Below are 22,419 nucleotides of genomic sequence, written 5' to 3'. Positions count from 1 at the left end.
CCCCGTTAGCTGAATGTCTACTGATCAAAACATATGGAGGAAAAATTCACAGGTTTCCGACGTGTTTTGTTCGTAGCTCTCGCACCGGTCTGTCCGCTTTCGTAAAGCAGAAACATACCGTTATACGGTCGAGTGCATCGGCCAAAAAAAAAAAAAAAAAAAAAAGTCAAGCAAGGCATAAAAGTCCAGGCACTGACTGGCACGAAAACTAATACAAAAAGTGTTCTGTGACTGAATCTATTTGCACTTTCAGAAGGTTTTTGTTGTTCGATTTTAACAGGCTTTAGAATCGAAAAGCAAAGAGCAATGTTGTCTGTCTATATATCTATCTATCTATCTACCGATATACAGTATATACTGCATATTACCTATGACATTCTTGAATTACTTATATGCACAACAGACATGACAGAATGCAAAATAAAAGCAACAAACCCTTCACGTATATACAGTAGTTAATCCAATGTATAATAGTACATGGGTACATAGTATACTAACACATACATACATACTGTACATACATACATGCATACATATATACATACAAAAAGAGCACTTTGTCAGTGAAACAGGACCTTGCTTGCAATTTATTTCTCGATCTTTCTGCCAAAGGTCCCCTGACGGAGGTGCGGGCGGTGAAAGGAGGGCGCGTTCTCCTGCCCTGTGAAATGGACCCACCGGTTGCCAACGACACCACCCATCTCGTCCTCTTCTTCCGAGCGGGGACCGGTACGCCCATCTACAGGTAAGTGTGCTATCTGACAACTTTTAAGTGAATTTCCCTTCATTCTGGCTCTATGTGCTATCTGCATCTCTTATCACCTGTAACCTTTCCCCAAAACCTAAGTATCCATTCGTACTTCCTCTGACCTTTTCCAGAGCCCTCAATACAATCCTTTCATTTTTGCATTAAATTTCTGAACTTGGTGTCACATCAACACACCTTTAATTAGACGTGTGAGTTTTGCATTTCTCCCTCATGATAATTCAACCTTCTATTATTATTGTTCACTAGGTTGACTTTACTTTCTTAGCTACTTTATTTCTTGTCAACAGTCGGTCTTCATCCCACAACTTGTTGATTTTTTGTATACAGAAGGATTAGAAATACACCATATCATGCGGTTCCATCTACACACACTAATACACAAAGTAGCGTAGTGTAGGGTTTGAGATTTTTGCTTGTAGAGACATGGAATACATTATCAAACACCTAAGAGTTTTTGGTGGATATTCTACAAAGAATATGCACAAGAACTGACCACGGTACTTTTACTAACTTTCCTGCCAAAATGTCCTGTCTTAGACTTACTTTTCTTCTTAGCAACATGCACTGGTTTATCTCACCTTAAATAAAGATGACCCCTCTAAAGCCTGCAAGGTGCTGCCCTAATGTATAAACATCTTAGGTTATTAAGGTAGCAAAACGTTTCTCAGGTGTCGCCTGCTCACAGTTTAAAACCAACTTTCTTCTTTTGATCCCAATACGATTGCTGCAAGGCAAGACCAGTCGGGAACCTCTTAGTGATTTATGGTTATCTTCTCTGAGAGACAGTGGGAGATTTTTTGCCTTAGTTCTTTGCTATCTATGCTTTGCAACACAATTTAGCATAAGGTGTTACTTATCTTCTCTAGAACCATATATGCAGCATTTGATATAATTGTTCCATATCTGCTGTTGTTACTAGTGTAATATCTGCTTCTTATTTGTGCTTATAATTTCTCATGTAAAGATTTCCTCCTCATTGTCAACCATCCTCTCCATCTGGTCCTTTTGGCTGACGTTTCAGTCGTTGTAATTTCACATTTCTTTGCTCATCGGCCATCCCAAACCGTTATCATTCATCCTCAAATTATTTCTCATTGTTCTATTAACTGCGATGTTGAGAGCATAGGTGAATGGGGACACTATAACTCAACAAGACCAACGTTCTTCACAATTCTATCGCAGATCTTATCCAATTTGATTTTTCTAATGAGGCAAGAGGATTTTATAAATACCCACTTCAGAGACTCCAGATTTGTAAGATCTTCATACTTCTCAGCATCATCCCCCGACATTTCTCTGTATCCAAAACAGACTATTAATTTAACTACAATACAATTACCAAGAGTAGACCTTCCATTGATTATAACGCTTAGCTGCTGCCATACGGCTTCACAGTCTTGAGTCAATTACGACAACCTTGTTTCTTGTAATCCGATTCCTACAGGAAGGAAGCTCCCAGCTTAAGCCTCAAAAAGGAGATGGAATTTAACTAATTGATTTCTTGGGATGTAATTAGGAAATTGCTTCGAGAGAAAAGGCGGATGGTCCGGGGTAAATAAGCGCTAAAGTTAGGTGCCTTAATGAATGAGATTTAAGAAATAAATGTGGAGAAGAGAAAAAGAAAACGAAGTAGCTACGTGATGGTTATGAGATTCAAGCGAAGAGGGGAAAAGAAAGAGCGGAGGAAATAAAACCTTTCCAATAATAATAATAAAAAATATCGACGATTGGCGAAATACAAAGAAGGTAAAGAAGATCACTGTGTTCACAGATAAAAAAAAAAAAAAAAGATGGAACCATTCTAAAAATAAAAAAATATCACGAAAAAATGTCTCCCTTCCGTGACGCGACAGCTTCCATGACAGGCCTTAATAGGGGAAAGACGTTATCCTAAGGCGCGACTTTTTATGGACGACGTTATCTTAAAAAAGAAGCGACTTTCAACGAACACCTATCCGGAAAAGGCAAGTCGCAAGACTTTCCTCAGAAAGAGCATAATTCTGTGGAGGACACGCGGCACCTAGACTTGGTTTTCAGTTGGAGTTGTCCTCAGTTGTGATAAATCCCGTCATGGTATTTGAATCCTTTTTCGAAGGTCTTTTGATATAAACCTCTGGCATTTATGTGGAAGTAAGTGTCTCGTTAGTTATCCGGATTAAAAAAAAATTACACATATTTTTTCCTTATCACGAACACCTTAGTTTCCTTTGGAATTTAAGACTTAATCAGACGTGATTTTTTATGTATAAAGTTAATTTTATTTATTAATTATCTATCCTATCTGAACACTTGTGTATTTAAAGCTGGGATTTTTTTCAGTTTATAGAAACGTGTGCAACAAAGCATTTTACGAAAAGGTCTTATGTGGTCTGTATGAGGGGTTGGTGGGCTACCTAACCAACGGAAGAACTCCAAATGGACAACTGGACCTTCACCTCAGTTGTACCCTTGGAAAATAGAAAATAAGAAACCTCATGAGCCTTACCCAGAATAATCTGGCAGTCAGCTACCTGACAAATACCAATGAAACTCAGGAGGTCATGTTTTTGTTTTTTGTTTTTTATCACTTAAAGGTTAACGAGACGAGCAACCTAACTCCCTTAAGCAGCGGGAGATATGAGAAAGTAAAAGAGAAAGTGAAGAGGAAAATTGATTGTCAAGTAATCCAGACGAAAGCGAATGGCGACTTGAGCGAAATGGTTTCTCCGAAAGCATCTGGCGTGACGGATGTCAAGGCTCATGACAGACGGACCGTCGGACATTAGAGAAGGAAGGGAATATTTATTGATTTGTCGAATTAACCAGTTGACATTACGGAGAGAAGCCTAACCAGTTGACATTACCGAGGTTCGAAAAGAATTCATTTTATCGACGGATATATTTTAAATGATTCAAACAGCGTTGCAGTACCAAAGGTCACTGAGAAAGAGAAGAAACGTTAAGACGAAATTTAAAAAGGCCATTGTATATAAGGCAAAAAGTCTCCTTACATGTAGTAAACTTATACACTCCAAATACCTTGAATAAGGAAAAAAACACTTAACAGTTTGTAAAATAAAGTAATAAAATAAAAAGGACCTACTCTAAACTAACTTGAATTTTCACATTATAAAGTCTTCTAATACCCAAGATTCTAAGTGAAATTAGAATGACCCAGAGGGGCTTAGTTGTAATGTGAACAACGAACTTTAACATTGTTCTTTGGCAATTATGAGGAGTTATTCTTTGGGTCTTGCATAAAAGAAAATTGTCCGTAAGTTTCACTGCCTCTGTCGTTTTAGTTTACTGCTTATATCATGAACCAAATAACTCGTAGAGTTAATTTGGTTATGCTGAACTTATGAATATTAAATTTTGAAAGTATCATTTTGATCTAGTGGGTTCACAAACATTTACTATTTCCCTTTGTAAAATGTTGAAACCTTTTATTGATTATATGATCAGTATAAGTCCGCATGATTTGATTGAAATAAGTCCACAAACGATTTGCGTTATTTTAATTGACGATGATTCTGATCAGGAGAGTATTTCGATGCTAGAGCCAAAAGCAATTAGTTTTAATTTAGATTAAACTATTGCTCTAAAGGGTATTCTAAAAGAACCAATTCCAAAAACGGCCGTGCATTATTTTAACATCAAATTCAGCTGCAATCCATTTTTTGAAACCTGTAATCTCTCAGAAGTAATTTGGTAAAGGACTAAACATTACCTGCATTTATACCAAATCAACAAGATCATTAACTAAGTCCATGACCTTCATCGTAAACGCTTCTTGTTCAGCTTCTAACTTCTAAGACTCCCATCATTCATGATAAAAACTTTACAAGCCCACAACGGTCATCATGCCGTTCGTCTTACTAAAACCAGACACTCTTAGCATCCAACATACTAAATCAGCCAATTCTTTGTTTATATTGCTAAAACAGTAAACGCTTGGCGTTCATCATAGTCCATCATAGTTGCCGCGTGATGACCAGATATTATTATTATTATTATTATTATTATTATTACCATTATTATTATTATTATTATTATTATTATTATTATGCATTCATCATAAAATATGATATAAAACTCATAGTTTTCATAATATGAAACCCAGCCTTTTAGCTTTCTTCCCACATGTCATCGAGATATACATCGAAGACTTTATTGTCTTGTTGATCCATAAATCAAAATGTATCTAATTTTATCAAGCCTCTTATTCTAAATCAGCCACATGCCACTCTGTAATGGTAACGAAAACCCACTGTCACAGAACTATTTCCCGTTCAATGAACAGGAAGGTCATTGCCATGTTTTCACGTCTCGAAATACTTCAGAACCTGTTCCTGCAAAGTCTGTGACCTATAATGTCTAAGGTGTGGTCAGGTGAACGCCAAGGTTCCCTTGCCCCGGTGATTCAGATTTCAAGATTCGCTTTGCTTGAATGAATTTTGTTTTGTTTTGTTTGACCGGGGGATGAATAGAGGTCTTATGATATATCATCGAAATAAACCTACCGTCTTCTTGCATACGTACTTTGTACATAATAGAAATTCTCTCTCTCTCTCTCTCTCTCTCTCTCTCTCTCTCTCTCTCTCTCTCTCTCTCTCTCTCTCTCTCTCTCTATATATATATATATATATATATATATATATATATATATATATATATATATATATATATATATATATATATATAAATATATATATATGTATATATATATATATATATATATATATATATATATATATATATATATATATATATATATATATATATATATATATATATATATATATATATATATATATATATATATATATATATATAAATTTATAACTTATGAAGACATTTTCCTCATGAAGTCCGAGGAAATTAAATCACGCTTCCTGATCATCTCAACATTGCCTACTGGAGCGCCCCAAAATTCGCATTGCGCGATCTGCAATAAAGATTTATGTCTTTGCAATATCGCTCAATAAGAAAATATCCTCTTAATTCCTCCTCTCCGGAGAGAGAGAGAGAGAGAGAGAGAGAGAGAGAGAGAGAGAGAGAGAGAGAGAGAGAGAGAGAGAGAGAGAGAGATGGAAGTGGAGGATGGAAGAGGGAAGGGGAGGACACAGCTAAATAAGACTTGATTTGATCATTGTGCTCGGAAGGGGGATGGGGAGGGTATGGAAAAGGAAAGGGGAGGGGGATGGAAGAGGGAAGGGGAGGGGGGGATGGGAGAGGGAGGGGGAGGAGTTATATAGAAGACAGATTCTCCCGAGTCAAAGAAGTTGTGAAAAATCTGAAGAGTTTCATACAAATTCTGAGATCCTGGAAGAAGTCACTGTAGGGTCACTAGAGGTCACTGCTGACCTTCTGATCATGTAAGGTTGTACTGTCACCGGGATTGAGTAACCATCCAAAATTCAAGTCCATCGGACGAAGGGAACAGGTCGAAAATTGACTTACAAGATTTGACGACAGACAGACAGACGCAAAGTCAAGTTAAATAAAAGCATGTAATAAAGAAAACTGACAGACTAGTGAAGAGAGAGAGAGAGAGAGAGAGAGAGAGAGAGAGAGAGAGAGAGAGAGAGAGAGAGAGAGGGTGGTTGTAGGAGGTGGGCGAGGAGTTAGGTCAAGAACTTTATGAAATTTATATAAAAAAAAAGAGAGAGAGAGAGAGAGAGAGAGAAAGCAGACATATAAATGATTTAGAACTAACAATAGATTTTAAATAAAATGAAAAAGTGAAAAGAGAGAGAGAGAGAGAGAGAGAGAGAGAGAGAGAGAGAGAGAGAGAGAGAGAGAGATTTAAACCAATTGGAAACTTCACAGTCACAATTCTTGCACTGATTTTGAAAAGATTCGATAAACATAAAAAAGTTTGCTTGGGGATTAAAACCTTCCAAGCTCAATGATACGATTTTATTGTTCTTTTTCCCAGTAAAGTCGGTAAGAGTCTCTCTCTCTCTCTCTCTCTTGGGAAGAAAGAGTTTATGCAAAAAGTTTTCAATTAATGTATTTTAGGTCCTTTTTGCCAGAATGAAATGATAAGAAGGAAGAGAAAAGCTTACTTTTAACAAAGGCAGAACGAATGTACCAAGGATAATTTTTCTCTCGAACTGTACGCTATTAGTATTTATTCTGTAATAGTAAGAACTTTTTCCAAACACGGAGAAGCTCAAAAAACCATTCCAGAGATTACAGTAGGTCTGAAAAACGTTCCTCCGTTTTTCTTCTTCTTCGTCTTCCATTTTGCTGGAATAATATCAGTTCATTGTTGATTATCTTCATTCACGTCACTTTTACACGGAGGGTTCATTTTTTTGTATTCGTGCCTTCACAAGTAATCATATATCTTCTGACCTTGAGATAGCGCAAGAGACTCATTGAACCTGCGGTACAATATCTCTTTTGTATGTAGGAGATTTATCAAAATCATATGGTTGTTTTACTTCTTATTTATTTAACATTTGCCCTGCCATTAATTTAACATCAAGAGTATCGTCAATTGTAATGCTGACTAATCTGTTCCTCCAAACACACGTCCGTATTCAGTATATATAAGTTCAAATTGGGGTTTTGTTTATGCCGTTTCCTTTAAATATGTCTGAATACGGACTTGTGTCACACACACACATACACACATATATATATATATATATATATATATATATATATATATATATATATATATATATATATATATATATCTCACTTCCCTTTTGAGAATGACTGTTACTAGGCATGACAATCATAAGTTAACCTAGGTCGTTCATTTTCGGAGTAGCATTCTCTATCATTTTTCTCTAGCGACAAAATGAATGTCGACCAAAGTCCAAAATTTTGCAAAGGAGTTAAAACCTAGAATGGAATTCAATCCCTTCATAGCTGTGACCTACCAAGGTCAACCAACCACCTGGTACTTCACTCACTGCGTAAGTGAACTGAAGCACAACAGATTTTTCAGGAAACCGGTCCAAGTCGTTTTCTTCCCGTGGGATCGAACTCCGGTCTCTTGAAGTGTTATAGTAAAAATCCAATTAAAAAACGAATGATCACACGACGAGAGCACACCAGAAGGCAAGAGACTGTCATCTGAAGAATTCTGTACTCGTACTCTGTCATTTTCTTTGTGGGCGGTGCACTGTAGGCGATACTTAAGGTTCTTTGCATCGCCTCTTCGGCCCTTAACTGCATCCTCTTCCATTTTACTGTACATCCGTTCATATTCTTTTTCTTCCATCTTACTTTCCACCCTCTCCTAGCAAATGTTTCATAGAGCAACTGCGAGGGTTTCTTTCTGTTACACCTGTTTACTCTCAACTTCTCTTGCAGCACTAAATAACCTCATAGGTCCCGATACTTGGCTTTTGGTTTAAAATCTATATTCCACTCCATTATTTTATAAAAGTTTCCTGCATCAGTAATACTTCCTAAATTTTCATCCGGGAAACGATTAGTTCAGCTTATTTATCTATTCAAACATTTACTACAAATATTTACTCATTGATAGTTTGGTTTTACACGTTATTTAAACGAAGATAATCAATGGTATTTTGAATTAATATATTACAAGGAAAAATCACTACTGACATAAGTCCATGCCGTTCTTTTCTCTTGAAGCCTTGACGCCCGAAGTTCGGGCCACCTTGAAAAGGGCAGTCACTGGGCCGAGGACAGCCTCAAGGGACGTGCCTTGATCAACCTCAGCCGGGGTAAGAGAGGCCTCCTGCTCGAACACGTCAGACTCGAGGACCAGGGCGAGTACAGGTGCAGGGTGGACTTCCTCGAGTCCCCCACCAGGAATCTGAGGATTCGCCTCCACGTTATAGGTGAGAGTTCTTTGTTTCCTTGTTTATTTGTTTTCTACTCTTTTTCGTAATTTCTTTCACTCATTTACTCATTCCTCCCTTTTGTTTTATTTTGCTAAATGTTTCAAGGTGAAAGACATGGGCAGATATCTGTGCCTGTATGTTTCATTGATATGCAAATACATAAATGTTTCGTGATTTGTAACCTTTTGATAGTGTCCAATGAAATACGTCACTTGTCTTATTTATATTCATATTTTTTTTTTATCGTCGACTGCATTAATTTTGTTTGCAGACTTTTACTTGGCCTGATAATCTTAAGTTGACCTAACTCGTTCATTTTGGAAGTAGCATTCTTCATCAATTTTTGCTAACGACAAAATGAGTGACGACCAAAGTGCAAAATTTTGCAAATGAGGCAAAATCTAGAATGGAATACTGAAATGAAAGGATAAAATAAACCTTCTGATAACCTCGGAGAGTTGAGTGTCAGCCAAAACTTTGCAAGAATGATTAAAGGCATTCCGCATGAAATATGAGCTCACAAAGGGGTCGTTTCTTAACGTTGCTCTTTATATGTAGCGCGCGCGCGCTTGTGTGTGTGTGTGTGTGTGTGTGTGTGTGTGTGTGTGTGTGTGTGTGTGTGTGTGTGTGTGTGTGGTGTGGTGGTGATTGTGGGATTGTTTTTTTGTTTGAGAGAGAGACCCTAAGAGAAAGCTTCCGACGTCTAGAAAATTTTTGCATGAAGAAAGAGAGAGAGAGAGAGAGAGAGAGAGAGAGAGAGAGAGAGAGAGAGAGAGAGAGAGAGAGAGAGAGTGAAAGTAATGTCTGTGTAATGTATGACTACATAGACGGAAAAGAGAAAGAAAGCCACACGGTGCAACGTACATACACAAAGCAGTCAGGCAGGGGGGGAGAGAGGGAGATCACGAATTCCACAATCATTACGCCACACCACCGGATATGCGAAATAGATTCGTCCTTGCTCACCGCAGATTTCCGCAGATGCGTTTTCAACATACCCATTACTGCAAGTCTTAACAGCTCTGCTCTCTCTCTCTCTCTTCCAGTTCCAGTGCCAAGCACGCTGAAAATCACGGACGACCTGAATGCCGGGCGAGAAGTCAAGGGCGTGGTAGGCCCTTTCACCGAGGGCAGCCCGCTCACCCTCTCCTGCTACGTCACAGGAGGTAAGGCAATAAGTATCGAACATTTTTGGGGGAAAAACGGACACTTAAAAGGTCATTCATGCAGCATGTTGGTACAGCCCCTCCTTCCAGTTTTATTTTTCTCAAGCTGTCCAGCGACTTGAAGGTGGCGTCGCCTTTCAACCGGTGGGCAACCTGGTTCTATTCAATCTGAGATTATAAAACCAAAAATCAATAAACAATTAGGCCTCCCAACTGACTTTACCTTTTGTACGTCATTTTCTTTCTTCTCTTCGCTGACTTCTGAAAAACTTTGCTGAGACTGGTCCATTCATAGTGAGCTCAAGGACCCCAGTAGCCATCAAAATAGCAAGTGGGTTTGACTCGCTCTTTTAATTTTATGATATTTCATTTCCCGTCTTTCTCCATATTTTACTAGTGTCGCCTCCCTCCCAATTTCTTTCTCAGTTAGGCAGTAGGCTGTAACTCGTGGCCCTCAAGTTAAACCTTGAGCGGCGGCTAATGTTTCCTTCACTCTAACGACACGATGTCATTCTTCTTGACCTCTTTTGTTCGTTTTCGGGGTTCAGTGACCTTTTTGGGTCGTGACTGACGGAGAATTATTGTAGATATTTTTAGTTTCTCTTTTTTCTTTTTTATGTTCACAGTGGCTTTTCCTGACGGATATCCACGGGTATTAGGAATGTGATTTATTAAATCTCTCACTCGCACTCTTTCGTTAGCCAGACATGAGTAAAATAAGTGGTTGTTTAACTTTAAATCTACAGTCACAACGACCAAATGTTGTAACATTTCATAAATGGTAAAAATTCATACATACAATATATATATATATATATATATATATATATATATATATATATATATATATATATATATATATATATATATATATATATATATATATGTATATATATACATATATATGTAACTATGCACATTACTTATTAGTAGTAAATGTCAAGGTTATTTCATTCCTATTCTAAGACAACCCGCACTTGGCTTTGAAATATGTTTTGTGAAGAGAAAATATCCACAAGATTAAGATTCACTGTCTACATACTTGATAAATGTACTTCATTACTCATTAATTAAAACGTGAACAAATTTCCTACTTTCTCAGAAACGGGGTAAAAACTAAATCAATCCCAAACATTGATTGAAACCTTACTGACCTGACTTTTATTAAAGGTCAACCGTCGCCCAGGGTCACCTGGTGGCATGGAGGCTACCTATTGGATGACGACAGCGAGATCATCACTAGTCAGTCCGTGAGGAACATCTTGACCCTCCCTCCGCTCAACCAGGATGACCTGAACAAGACTCTGACGTGTCAGGCCAACAACTCTGACCTCACCATACCAATCTCGGGAGCCGTGACGATCGATATGACCTGTGAGTATGATGGGCATCCGGGAAAAGTTCATGGTTGCTACTTGCATTATGGTGGAAACTGATCAGAATCTGTCTCAAGATCGGTGATGGTACTGTGAAGTTGTTTTTAACTACTCTAATGAAATTGAGGTCGTTTGGAAAAAATATTGGCGTTGCGGAAATAATGCAATTGTAATGCTTCTCTCTCTCTCTCTCTCTCTCTCTCTCTCTCTCTCTCTCTCTCTCTCTCTCTCTCTCAAGATCGATGATGGGTACTTTGAAGTTGTTTTTAACTATAATGAAAATAGGGGTTGTTTGGAAAAAATATTGACGTTGCGGAAATAATGCAATGGTAATGCTTCTCTCTCTCTCTCTCTCTCTCTCTCTCTCTCTCTCTCTCTCTCTCAAGATCGATGATGGGTACTTTGAAGTTGTTTTTAGCTACTCTAATGAAACGGGTTGTTTGGAAAAAATATTGGCGTTGCGGAAATAATGCAATGGTAATGCTTCTCTCTCTCTCTCTCTCTCTCTCTCTCTCTCTCTCTCTCTCTCTCTCTCTCTCTCTCTCTCTCTCTCTCTCTCTCAAGATCGATGATGGTACTTTGAAGTTGTTTTTAACTACAATGAAAATAGGGGTTGTGTGGGAAAAATATTGGCGTTGCGGAAATAATGCAATGGTAATGCTTCTCTCTCTCTCTCTCTCTCTCTCTCTCTCTCTCTCTCTCTCTCTCTCTCTCTCTCTCTCTCTCCTTCCCAAGATCACGTGAAGTGATAATTGTGAAGTTTTTATTTTAGCATTGCAGGGAAATTGGTGATTGTGGAGAAGATATTCAAAAAAATAGCAAAAATCTAAAAGTGTTCATATTCTGAACGTATGTTGTGCCTTCCAGATCCTCCCAAATCCCTCAAACTGCACGACATCGCCGACCACGTCACCCTGAGCGAGGGGATCACTCGACAATTAGTGTGCGAAGCCGAGGGGTCGAGACCCCCTGCCCACATCACCTGGTGGATGGGTGGTCTGCCCCTCGAAGATCCACAGGTAGGTTTTTTTCGTAACACTTGAATTTTTTGTGTTCATTGGTGATATGATTTAGATGTTTTTGAATGATGCTAACTTCTACTGTCCACGGAAATATTTACTCTCAATCTCCACAAATGCAAACAAAAAAACATACTTGGCTTAACACATACGACCACACACTTGCATTCTCTGCTCACAAACACACACTCACACAATCATGTAGTTTTTCTTATGAAACCGTATCCCCTGACAGGGGTGGCTCAAGCGAAGATACACTGCCACATTCGTTATACTGCTGAAATGTGGATGACACCTACGAACCGCTGCGTTTCAAATAACACTTCATAAAACGTGTCAATTATTTTTACCTTGCACACTGTATGTATGTACATATATATATATATATATATGTATGTATGTATGTATGTATGTATGTATGTATGTATGTATGTATGTATGTATTTATATATATATTCATACACACACACATATATATATATATATATATATATATATATATATATATATATATATATATATATATATATATATATGTACGTTAGTTTATTGTGTTAGTAATTTACATGTTATTTATTTATGCATAAATATTAAGCCTTATACATATAGACAAACGCTCACAGAGACACACAAACACACACATATATATATATATATATATATATATATATATATATATATATATATATATATATATATATATATGTATGTATATATATATATATATATATATATATATATATATATATATATATATATATATATATATATATATACATATACCATCATGAATGTGTAATAAGCGAACAGCTTCTGAGAAAAATAATGGTGTATTTTCATTTTCAGACAGTGGACGTAATGGGCAACTTGTCGAGATCGACTCTCTCCTTCACTGCTGACTCGTCTGACGACGGCAGCGTGCTGACGTGTAAGGCCGTTAGTCCCAACCTACCAAACGACGCTCTTTTCAACTCCACCAAGCTGACAGTGTTATGTGAGTGTAGTTCTCTCTCTAAAAGTTGTGGATCGTCAGTGAACCAAGTGACTGCGATGCCATTTTGCAAGGTCTATTGTATAACCTTGCTGTGATCTGTTTATGTGAAGTTTTCATTGCCCCATATTTTAATATATACATAAAATCACCTACGATCTTTTCACATTACATTATATATATATATATATATATATATATATATATATATATATATATATATATATATATATATATATGTGTGTGTGTGTGTGTGTGTGTAGTCTATATATGTATATATATAGTATGTATGTGTATGTATGTATTTCATTATTTATTTAAGGAATTTTTCTGAAATTTTCAAAGATTTACTCCTTTATGAATTACTCTAGATTGGCCAAACTCCATATTCTTCACCTGTCTCTGTATTGTATATCATGTGTACTTCGCTGTTTTGAAAATGAAAGTTTTCATCACGTTGCTATTTTCGTGCTTCATTATTATCTATTCTTAACTTACGTTCATTCTATTATCTGTTAATTTATCCTTTAAGCAAATCATCTGCATAATCATATCACGGACATGATAAGGCAGCCAAATTAAACATCAAAAAAGTTTTAATGTAAAGATATTTCATTATTACGTTTAAAAAATCATGATAATAAAAGTAATTACTGCAGAGGTTTAAAGAAAAAATTAAAACCCATCAATTTGAAATTTATGAAAATAGCCTGTCAAATTTGGAATCAGAGTCGATGTATTTACTTCTGTTTTAGGTTTGTCTATCCTTCACTTCCAAATTATGTGTGATATGGCCCTCTCTCCTCTGTCGTACATTTATCTCCAAATCACAGTCCGAAATGAGTGAATAATCCTATGTCTAGAAATCTTTGGCGAACGTCATTTGAAACTCCCTTCTCATCTAGTAAGAATTTCCAGCACGAACGGGAGATGGAAATTCATAAAAGAAGTTAAAATTTAATAATCACGTGCGCACAGATATTTCATCTTAACTTTCTTCTGTATCAAACTTTCCCTGATGAAAAGACGTAAAATACACGTTTATGATATACTTGCATCAATATTATTGGTCATTAAGATAAAGGTTATTGGAATATTTCTTTTTTATTTTATTCGCTCGTTTATGTGGGAAATATAGTTTTGGTAAATGCAGGTTTCATCTAATAAAGGTCTTTATGGCAACAGATATTTTAAAATGGCAGTGAGTGTATAGTAAGAACTTATAAATGTGTACATATTATACGGGAATTTTAAACTTGGGACCATATCGAATAACAATCACTTGTTTATCCCTTATGACTATATACAGTGGGTTATATATATATATATATATATATATATATATATATATATATATATATATATATATATATATATATATATATATATATATATATAGTATATACTGTATATATATGGATTTATATATGTATATGAATACACACACACACACACACACACACACACATATATATATATATATATATATATATATATATATATATATATATATATATATATATATATACATATATATATATATGGATATTGTGGGCTATTTTCATATGATATAAATGTCATGTACAAAAAAATATAAGGTTAGAAATATAACATATACTCTGGTCAAGATTTTATCATAATTGCAGTGTTTTGGTCGTTAATAGATTAATATATGTTTTCCACTCAATAAAAAATCATTTTTATTTTCATCGCCTAATTTATTAAGTATTTTTACAACTGATATTCACTTGACAGCAATTATTTTCACTTCATTTTTACGTTTCACGCCATTCTTAATAGGAAACAGATCACTGAGCTAGGATGGTTGTATTTCAAGTGAACATTTAAGCCACACCGACAATGAAACAGATGCTTAAGTCTTAAACTTACGACTCACTGGTAGGGCGATCGTTGAATTTATCATTTGAAGCTTTAGCGATATCATTTCCTTTTTTGAAAACAGATTTAATGTGAGATAATACTCTACAGGTTTTATTTACTTTTTACTTTTCATCACGAGACATTTCATTTTCTACGGTCAGTGGGAGACATTTTCCTATATATTTATGACTTCTGTACAAGTTTCACCTTGCAATTTTATTAAAATTCTGAGAGGAAATTTTATTTTATACTTTAGCATCTCTCTTGTACTCAGCCTCAAGTTAGGAAACCCTTCCCGTAGGTTTCTTCTTCTTCTTCCTAAACTTGTCCATCACTAAACGCTGCAACTTCCACGTTTATCAGTCTTCATGAGGTCATTTTGCTGGAATCTTCCTCCATCTCTCGAGACTTTTTAATTTTCCCCTTTAAACCTCAACTTCTGAGGTTATCATCATCATTCCTGCAACCCGGGGAGTAGGAAGGGACCAGCCATATCCGAGCTCCTTTGCAATCTTCTTACGCCGTCGTTTATTTCGCTCTACTTGGCAAGTCGGGAACGACCGTGTTCCTCGTAAACCCCTACAAGCAAGTAACTTGAGGCATGAGCAGTTTCTTACCATAATGTAAGTCGGGTAAAAGCCAGAACTTTGGCCCTCTCATGCTCAGCGAGGCTATTAAGTCAGAATTTCAGTGATTTCAAGATAAGGATCTCATATTATCTTTCTTTTTGAATTTGCCGAGTTAATTTAAGTATATGATTTGTTTCTGTTCGTCATAGAGGTCGGGTAAATGGCCAAACTTGGGGTCCTTCGAAGCGAGAGGTTGGAGTTTTTCTCAATGAAGTTACCGAGTCAAAATGCCCCTTGTAATATTTTGCGGTTCTCTCGTGACCTTTGACATTGCTGTTCAGTTTGTCATTAATTTAATAATTTAAAAGACATCCATTCTTTGGACTGTAACCATATTTTCACAGATTTAGAGTTCTGGTTCTAAGTAACCTCAATAACAGGTTTTTACGACCTTCCCAAAAAGTTTGGGGCTAGGGACATACACTCGAACAAGCAGACACAAATAAAAAGAATCCTTTATGATGGAGCATTTTAACAGATTTTTCCAATTTTTTCCTCAGACAAGCCGAAACTTAATCTGCAGCTGGGGTTGAGCCTCAACCTGGAGGACTTGGAGGAGGGAGACGACGTGTACTTCAAATGTAATATGGAGGCGAATCCCGCCGTTACGGGCATTCAGTGGGCTCATAATGTAAGTGCTCAAACTCTCGTTGTCTCTGTATTCTGGATAAAAAGCTGGAAATGGGAGGCTTAGTTTTATATCTGGAGGTGCTGTGAGAGTGTGTGTATGTGTGTGTGTCTGAGAGAGAGAGAGAGAGAGAGAGAGAGAGAGAGAGAGAGAGAGAGAGAGAGAGAGAGAGAGAGAGAGAGAGAGGTGAATATCTCATGAATGACATCACACCAGCAGGATGGAAGATTATCCCGTTGATGCCTTCAGCTTTTTGAGCTACTACATAGTAAGAGAGAGAGAGAGGTACTCATGTATGCATATAAACTAGATGAAGAGGATCAAAGAACGCGCAGAGATAAATACCAGAAACAAACAAAATTCATACCTTGTAGGCGCTTTAGACCCAAACCTACGACGGCTTCGTAATAAAGTTTATTTATTGAAGCTGAGCGCGGAATTTTCCATGAAAAATAGCATTCGCTGTATGGTGTCGAAAGACAAGAGAAGAAGAAGGAAGAAGTGAGAGAAGAAAGAGAATCTGAGACGTCGAGTGAAAGGAGGGAGTTAGAGAATAACAGAAGGACTTAGCCAACACGACCCACCTCATGGGCTCATTCCATGGCGGGCGGTCTCTCTTTGTAGTTTGTTACTCGCCATTTTCGAGGCTTTGAAATTTTTGATTTGTCCTTTTGACTCTAATCTAAAGGGAAGCTAAAAAGTTTAGGCCTGTCCCTCCGATTTTATATCCCTTTCTCCTCCCGGAAAGGGATCCTAACTTTCTCTAACTTTGTTGCGGTAAAATATTTATTCCGGAAAACATACACAGAGTTTTTCTTGTCACATGCGTGAAGATATTGAGAAATTCTGTCGTACGGGATTTACTCTTGAAAAGTTTCAGAAGTCGGCAAGATGCTTAGCAGCCACTCACGCAAAAAAAAAAAAAAAAAAAAAGAAGACGAAGAAAGAGAAAAGAACAGAAGTTAACAGCTGAGAGTCAATAAAACTTAGGCCCGGCGTTTTTGACAACTGAAGCGGAAATCCAAGACGTGGATTCCTGCGATTTCAGTTCGAAACAAAGTTATTGCTCTCTTCCTGACTTTTTCACTGTCTTTGTTTTTGGGTCTTTACGTACATATGCTGCTGTCTTTGGAATTCTCGAAAGTTAATGCTCGAGTATTTTCTAAATTAAGTACTATACGTAAATGATATTGTGCTGTTAAAGTACATTCTTGGAGCTGAAAGGTCAGTCTCCCAGCCTAGAGCTAGGGTTCAAAGTGTCATTTTTAGTGATTGATTTTTAGCTTATACTTCACCAACGTAACAAGAAGAAAGTCATTTACTCAAAGAGCTAATGCGTCAAGAAAGAATGGAAAGATTATTATGCGGTGACAAAGAAACAGGTAAATTAGCCCACTGACAACCACGCCTTCGGCCGTCATACAGCTAAAGAATGAGAATTAATAGAGGAAATTAAAAAAAAAATTCCGTAATTACTAGTGGAGAAATGCCTTCGCTACGATCACTTCTTGCTCATCACTTTTTCTGTCCTTCCGTTCCAGGGCGTTCCCCTTCGGAGCGATCCTTCAGCAGGGGTGATCATCAGTCCTGCCAGTCTGGTACTTCAGTCAGTCACCAGGAAGTCCTCTGGAACGTACACGTGCGCTGCTGCCAACACTCAGGGAGCTGCTACTTCCAACGCCTTGCAAATGAATGTCAAGTGTGAGTAGTAAAGACAGATTTCATAGTTCGTCAGTTTCGGAATCATCACAATACGGAAGCTGGTGTAGTATAAACGGGGTACATAGGAATATTTTTAAGCTGATCATTAATAAGTTAAGTATATACCTTAGTTTTACCAGACCACTGAGCTGATTAACAACTCTCCTAGGGCTGGCCCGAAGGATTAGACTTATTTTACGTGGCTAAGAACCAATTGGTTACTTAGCAACGGGACCTACAGCTTATTGTGGAATCCGAACCACATTATAGCGAGAAGTGAATTTCTATCACCAGAAATAAATTCCTCTAACTCTTCATCAGCCGGCCGCGGGAATTGAACTCCGGCCCATCGTGTGACAGTCTGAAGCTCAACCGACTCGGCCAACAAAGGGCTAAAGAAGAAGAGACCCGTTCAGTGAAAATCCACAAAATCAAGGAACAGTGTATTTCACGGACAGTTTCGAGACTCCTCGTTTCCTTATCAGTTAAGAATATATTTTCCACACTGAAAAGGATACGCGATGTCTCTAAACTGTCAGTGAAATATACTGCCTCCCTAGAATTTGCAATTAGCAAATCAGTCAATCAGTAAAATAATCAACCAGTTAATCTGTCCCTTCTCTAGCCCAGACCCGAAGGAATAAGGAAAAGAACGGGCAACGAAAAGGAGTTTTCTTAACCTAATGGAACCCACAGACTCTCCTGTTAAAGCGTCTAAGACGATAAGAAGCGATAAAAAAGATCAACAAATTAAAAAGAACTTCTTATTTTGTAAGCGACACATTTGACAGATTTAGATCCGGCGAGTTACATCCAAATGTCACTTCCCGTAACAGACTGGGAGGAAAATACTATTCAGATGTATGAAAAGAATAATAATAATAAAAAAAAATGAAACACAATACACATAGAAAGGAGGACGTCCATTCGTTTTCTTCAGGATCTTCAAGTTCCAACTTCTATGAAAATTTGCTCTACAGAGTTTACGAAACTGTTGGTTGGGGAAATTATGAAGCTGAAATTAACCTTATTGACTGGAGAGTGAAATAAGAGCCGGGGAGATGTCCAGTGCTGCAAATAATCTAAGGTAGCCCCCACTGTGATTTCAGCATGAAATCGCGGGGCGCTACTTTTGTGTTTTCTTGATCTTTTTGGTATTTAAAAATCATACAGCCGTATATCAATGAGCACGTAAAAACTAACTTTTAAAATATTTCTCCGCAAAAAGATTAATTCGTGAATTTTCCAAACAGCATCTTCAGTACAAGATTATTGGTTTGTCTTCTACCCGGGGTCACAGTGCGATAAAAATACCCAAGACAAAAATACTCACTCAAATGTGAGTAGTTATTTCCGTATAGTGATGTACATCGTGATACTAATTCCATCTCATCAATGGTCAACCATATTTTCAAAAGAAAGCGGAAATCATTAGCGACATGGAAGAAGTGAATTAATTTCTCGCTGCTGCCCAGATTACGGGTGACACCTCACTGGGCTCCGCTTAGTAATTTAGTTAAGGCCTAGAAATAAAAGACTTCCAATTTCCAGCCTATTTCCAACCATCAAAGTCTGCGCAACCCTCTAACTCCATCATCCGCTTAACGTTGCTCCTCCATACCTTTCCTCCTTTCAATTAGACGTCACCCATTTACCCGAACGAATTCTCTCATCTCTTTTTATCAGGTTTCTCTTACAGATTTTCCCTCCCTCCTGTTATCAATTTCCTTTCTTTCCTTTATCAGTTCTATGTTTCCTTGTACATCAGTTTCCTCTCCGTCCCTTCGACAGTGTCATCTGCCTCCATATCCTCTCTAATTTACTGGGCACTTTTAACTCTTTTTGTTTCTACCCAAGTCTACTTTTTATAGGCAATATCCTTCCATTTAATGTTTTTATCTTTCCTCTCTTACTCTGTTTTTTTTCTGTCTTTCCGTGTCTTTCCTTCTCCCTTCTATTCCCTTTCTCTTTCCTTTTATGCGTTCTTTCTTGCATCCCCTCTTCGTTTCATTCTTGTATTTCTTTTTTTTTTTCTTCTATGGCATCATGTTCTTCTTTCACCCCTCCAATAATTCCTTCATCTCATTCACAACTTTTTTATTAGTCTTTTCTCACCTCTTTTCTTTCAGTTCCCCTTCCTTTTGTCCCACTTTGCCCCAGTCCTGCCTTGATCCATTTACTCTCTTCTGAGATTTACCACGTCTCTCTTCACCTGTTCCCCCTCATCCTTCTCTTCTTGTGGTTCTCTATACAGTCCTCTTTATGCACCTCTCAATTTATTTCGACCCTTTACCAGTAATCTTTTTGTCCACAGTTTCTTAAATCTTGTTTTAATTCACAGCTTTATTCCTTCTAGCAATTCGTTTTCATTTTAATTCATTCCTACCTTCATACACCACTTTATTCATTCTGTTTCCATTCTCCATTCCTCTCTCCTGTCCCGTCTGCCTCGTCCCCACCCTCCTCAGAAATGGGCCTCATTTTTCGTTAGCATTTGCAGAATCTACTCCACCCAAAGGATGTTCAGCGAACGGACCCTTTCAAACCCTCCAAACAGCTTCTCATATTCACATTATCAGCACCCTCTTTCAAACTCCGCGTTGAAATATTCTCTCTCTCTCTCTCTCTCTCTCTCTCTCTCTCTCTCTCTCTCTCTCTCTCACACAAACATATTTACTGACACAGATATCAATCAGTTACTATATACCAGTCTTCGCCTTGCTTTGTCTTTCTGTAGGTCTCTCTCACCTTGACAAACATCTTTCGTTTAAATGTATCCGCAAGTTTAAATCAATTATTATAAAATAAAGACTCTCTTTGCTTTGCGACAACTTGTCGTATGAATGAATTTCTGTCTGTCTGTTTCTCTCTGTCGGTGTCTTTAGCCCTAATAGACAGCTTCTTTGCTGCAGGAAAAGATGGAATAAGAAGCTCTCTTTCCGATTCTCTGTTCCTTCTTATCTTTACTTACTAGAATCTATACGCATATGCATGAGCACTCATAAAACAAGAGCAGTCTTAAGAAAATTTTTGTTTAGTCGAAGTTACCAGGTAAACATGGAAAAAAACTTCTCTCTCTCTCTCTCTCTCTCTCTCTCTCTCTCTCTCTCTCTCTCTCTCTCTCTCTCTCTCTCTCTCTCTCTCCTCCCCTATCAAAATCAACCCCTAGCTTTATCAGTTACAGAATATCTTTACCATTGAGTATAAAAATGACACATGCATTAGTGGTACTCAACAGAGGAAGAAGAAATACCGTAATTTTTTAATATGTTAAGAAAAACGACGATGACGGGAGAGGGATACACCCAGTAGTGTAGATTTATATATATATATATATATATATATATATATATATATATATATATATATATATATATATATATATATATATATATATATAAATATCTAAAGAGAGAGATTATTTTTTGATAGGTATTTTAGAATTAAAGTTGTTTACGCAGGCGTTAAGAATTGTGCGCTTGCCTATATGCGATTAAAAAAATAAGTCTAGGACAGTTAAAGAAGTTGAACAGCTAAATGGATAAAGTTCGAAGGGGGCGAATGAAAAGTAAAAGACAGAAAAAAACCAGTGTAGAGAGGGTGTTATCTGCCCCTGCAATATCGCTTTGAAGGAGCTACTTTGTAAGTTTGTAAGGCTGTCATTGGCATCTTCTCTAGCCACAGGGCTTTTATTGGGAATAACCTCCGGAACTAACTAAATGCTCAAGTTAAAAACAGTGTTAAGAAAGAATGGCAAGACATCCCACGGCATTCATTCTTTGAAGAGGATCATCTACAGATTCTTCGAGGACGGTTTCACTTATTCTCCTCTCCAGTCGCCTTCTCTCTGTTTTCCTTCGGTTTAAAGAATATGTATCGGTTTCTTCCGAGAATATTAGTGCCCGTCCCAAGGACACAATTTACATACGTGTCCCATGGTAAAAGATAGGGCGGACATCGAACGCGCCTCGGATCAGCCCCAAACTTTAAAATTTATTCAGTGGAAACTCGGCGGTGAAACATCGGTCCTTGTGCAAATATGGCGTTTAGTGGGAACATTTTGGGGAAAGTCTCCTGCCTCGTATCCAGGGCGAGAGAAATAAATGGCGAAAAGTTCTGGAACTTGCAATGGCATTAAAAATGATTGAGAAATGTTCTGCCGTTGAATATATATATATATATATATATATATATATATATATATATATATATATATATATATATATATATATATATATATATATATATATATATATATATATATATATATATATATATATATATATATAGTATATATACATATGTATGGTTAAGAAAAAGCCACTTCATACAACCAAATTTTAGTGAGTAATTACAAAACAGGAGCTTTCGACCTTCACTGAGGTCCTCTTTAGTTGTACTGAGCAAAAATTACAAAGTTAACAAAGAAATAAAGGTAAAAATAA

General features: G+C 37.0%; 1 protein-coding gene across 3 annotated transcripts in view; it reads left to right on the top strand.

Moving 5' to 3' along the window:
* LOC136855616 (protein turtle homolog B-like) overlaps nucleotides 1-22,419 on the top strand; it is a 134,306-nt gene that overhangs the window by 100,328 nt on the left and 11,559 nt on the right. For 2 of the 3 annotated variants that reach the window (XM_067132719.1, XM_067132718.1), the window contains exons 2-9: nucleotides 613-745; nucleotides 8,372-8,580; nucleotides 9,636-9,749; nucleotides 10,920-11,123; nucleotides 11,993-12,144; nucleotides 12,991-13,138; nucleotides 16,146-16,276; nucleotides 17,815-17,974. In XM_067132719.1, coding sequence (XP_066988820.1) covers nucleotides 613-745; nucleotides 8,372-8,580; nucleotides 9,636-9,749; nucleotides 10,920-11,123; nucleotides 11,993-12,144; nucleotides 12,991-13,138; nucleotides 16,146-16,276; nucleotides 17,815-17,974 — 1,251 coding nt within the window. Of the gene's footprint in view, nucleotides 1-612; nucleotides 746-8,371; nucleotides 8,581-9,308; nucleotides 9,750-10,919; nucleotides 11,124-11,992; nucleotides 12,145-12,990; nucleotides 13,139-16,145; nucleotides 16,277-17,814; nucleotides 17,975-22,419 lie in introns of those variants that run through there. The other variant, XM_067132721.1, reaches the window with a different exon arrangement.

The sequence above is a fragment of the Macrobrachium rosenbergii genome, chromosome 32 (assembly GCF_040412425.1).
Source record: "Macrobrachium rosenbergii isolate ZJJX-2024 chromosome 32, ASM4041242v1, whole genome shotgun sequence".
Taxonomy (NCBI): Eukaryota; Metazoa; Arthropoda; class Malacostraca; order Decapoda; family Palaemonidae; genus Macrobrachium; species Macrobrachium rosenbergii.
This window is presented reverse-complemented; position numbering and strand designations above follow the sequence as displayed.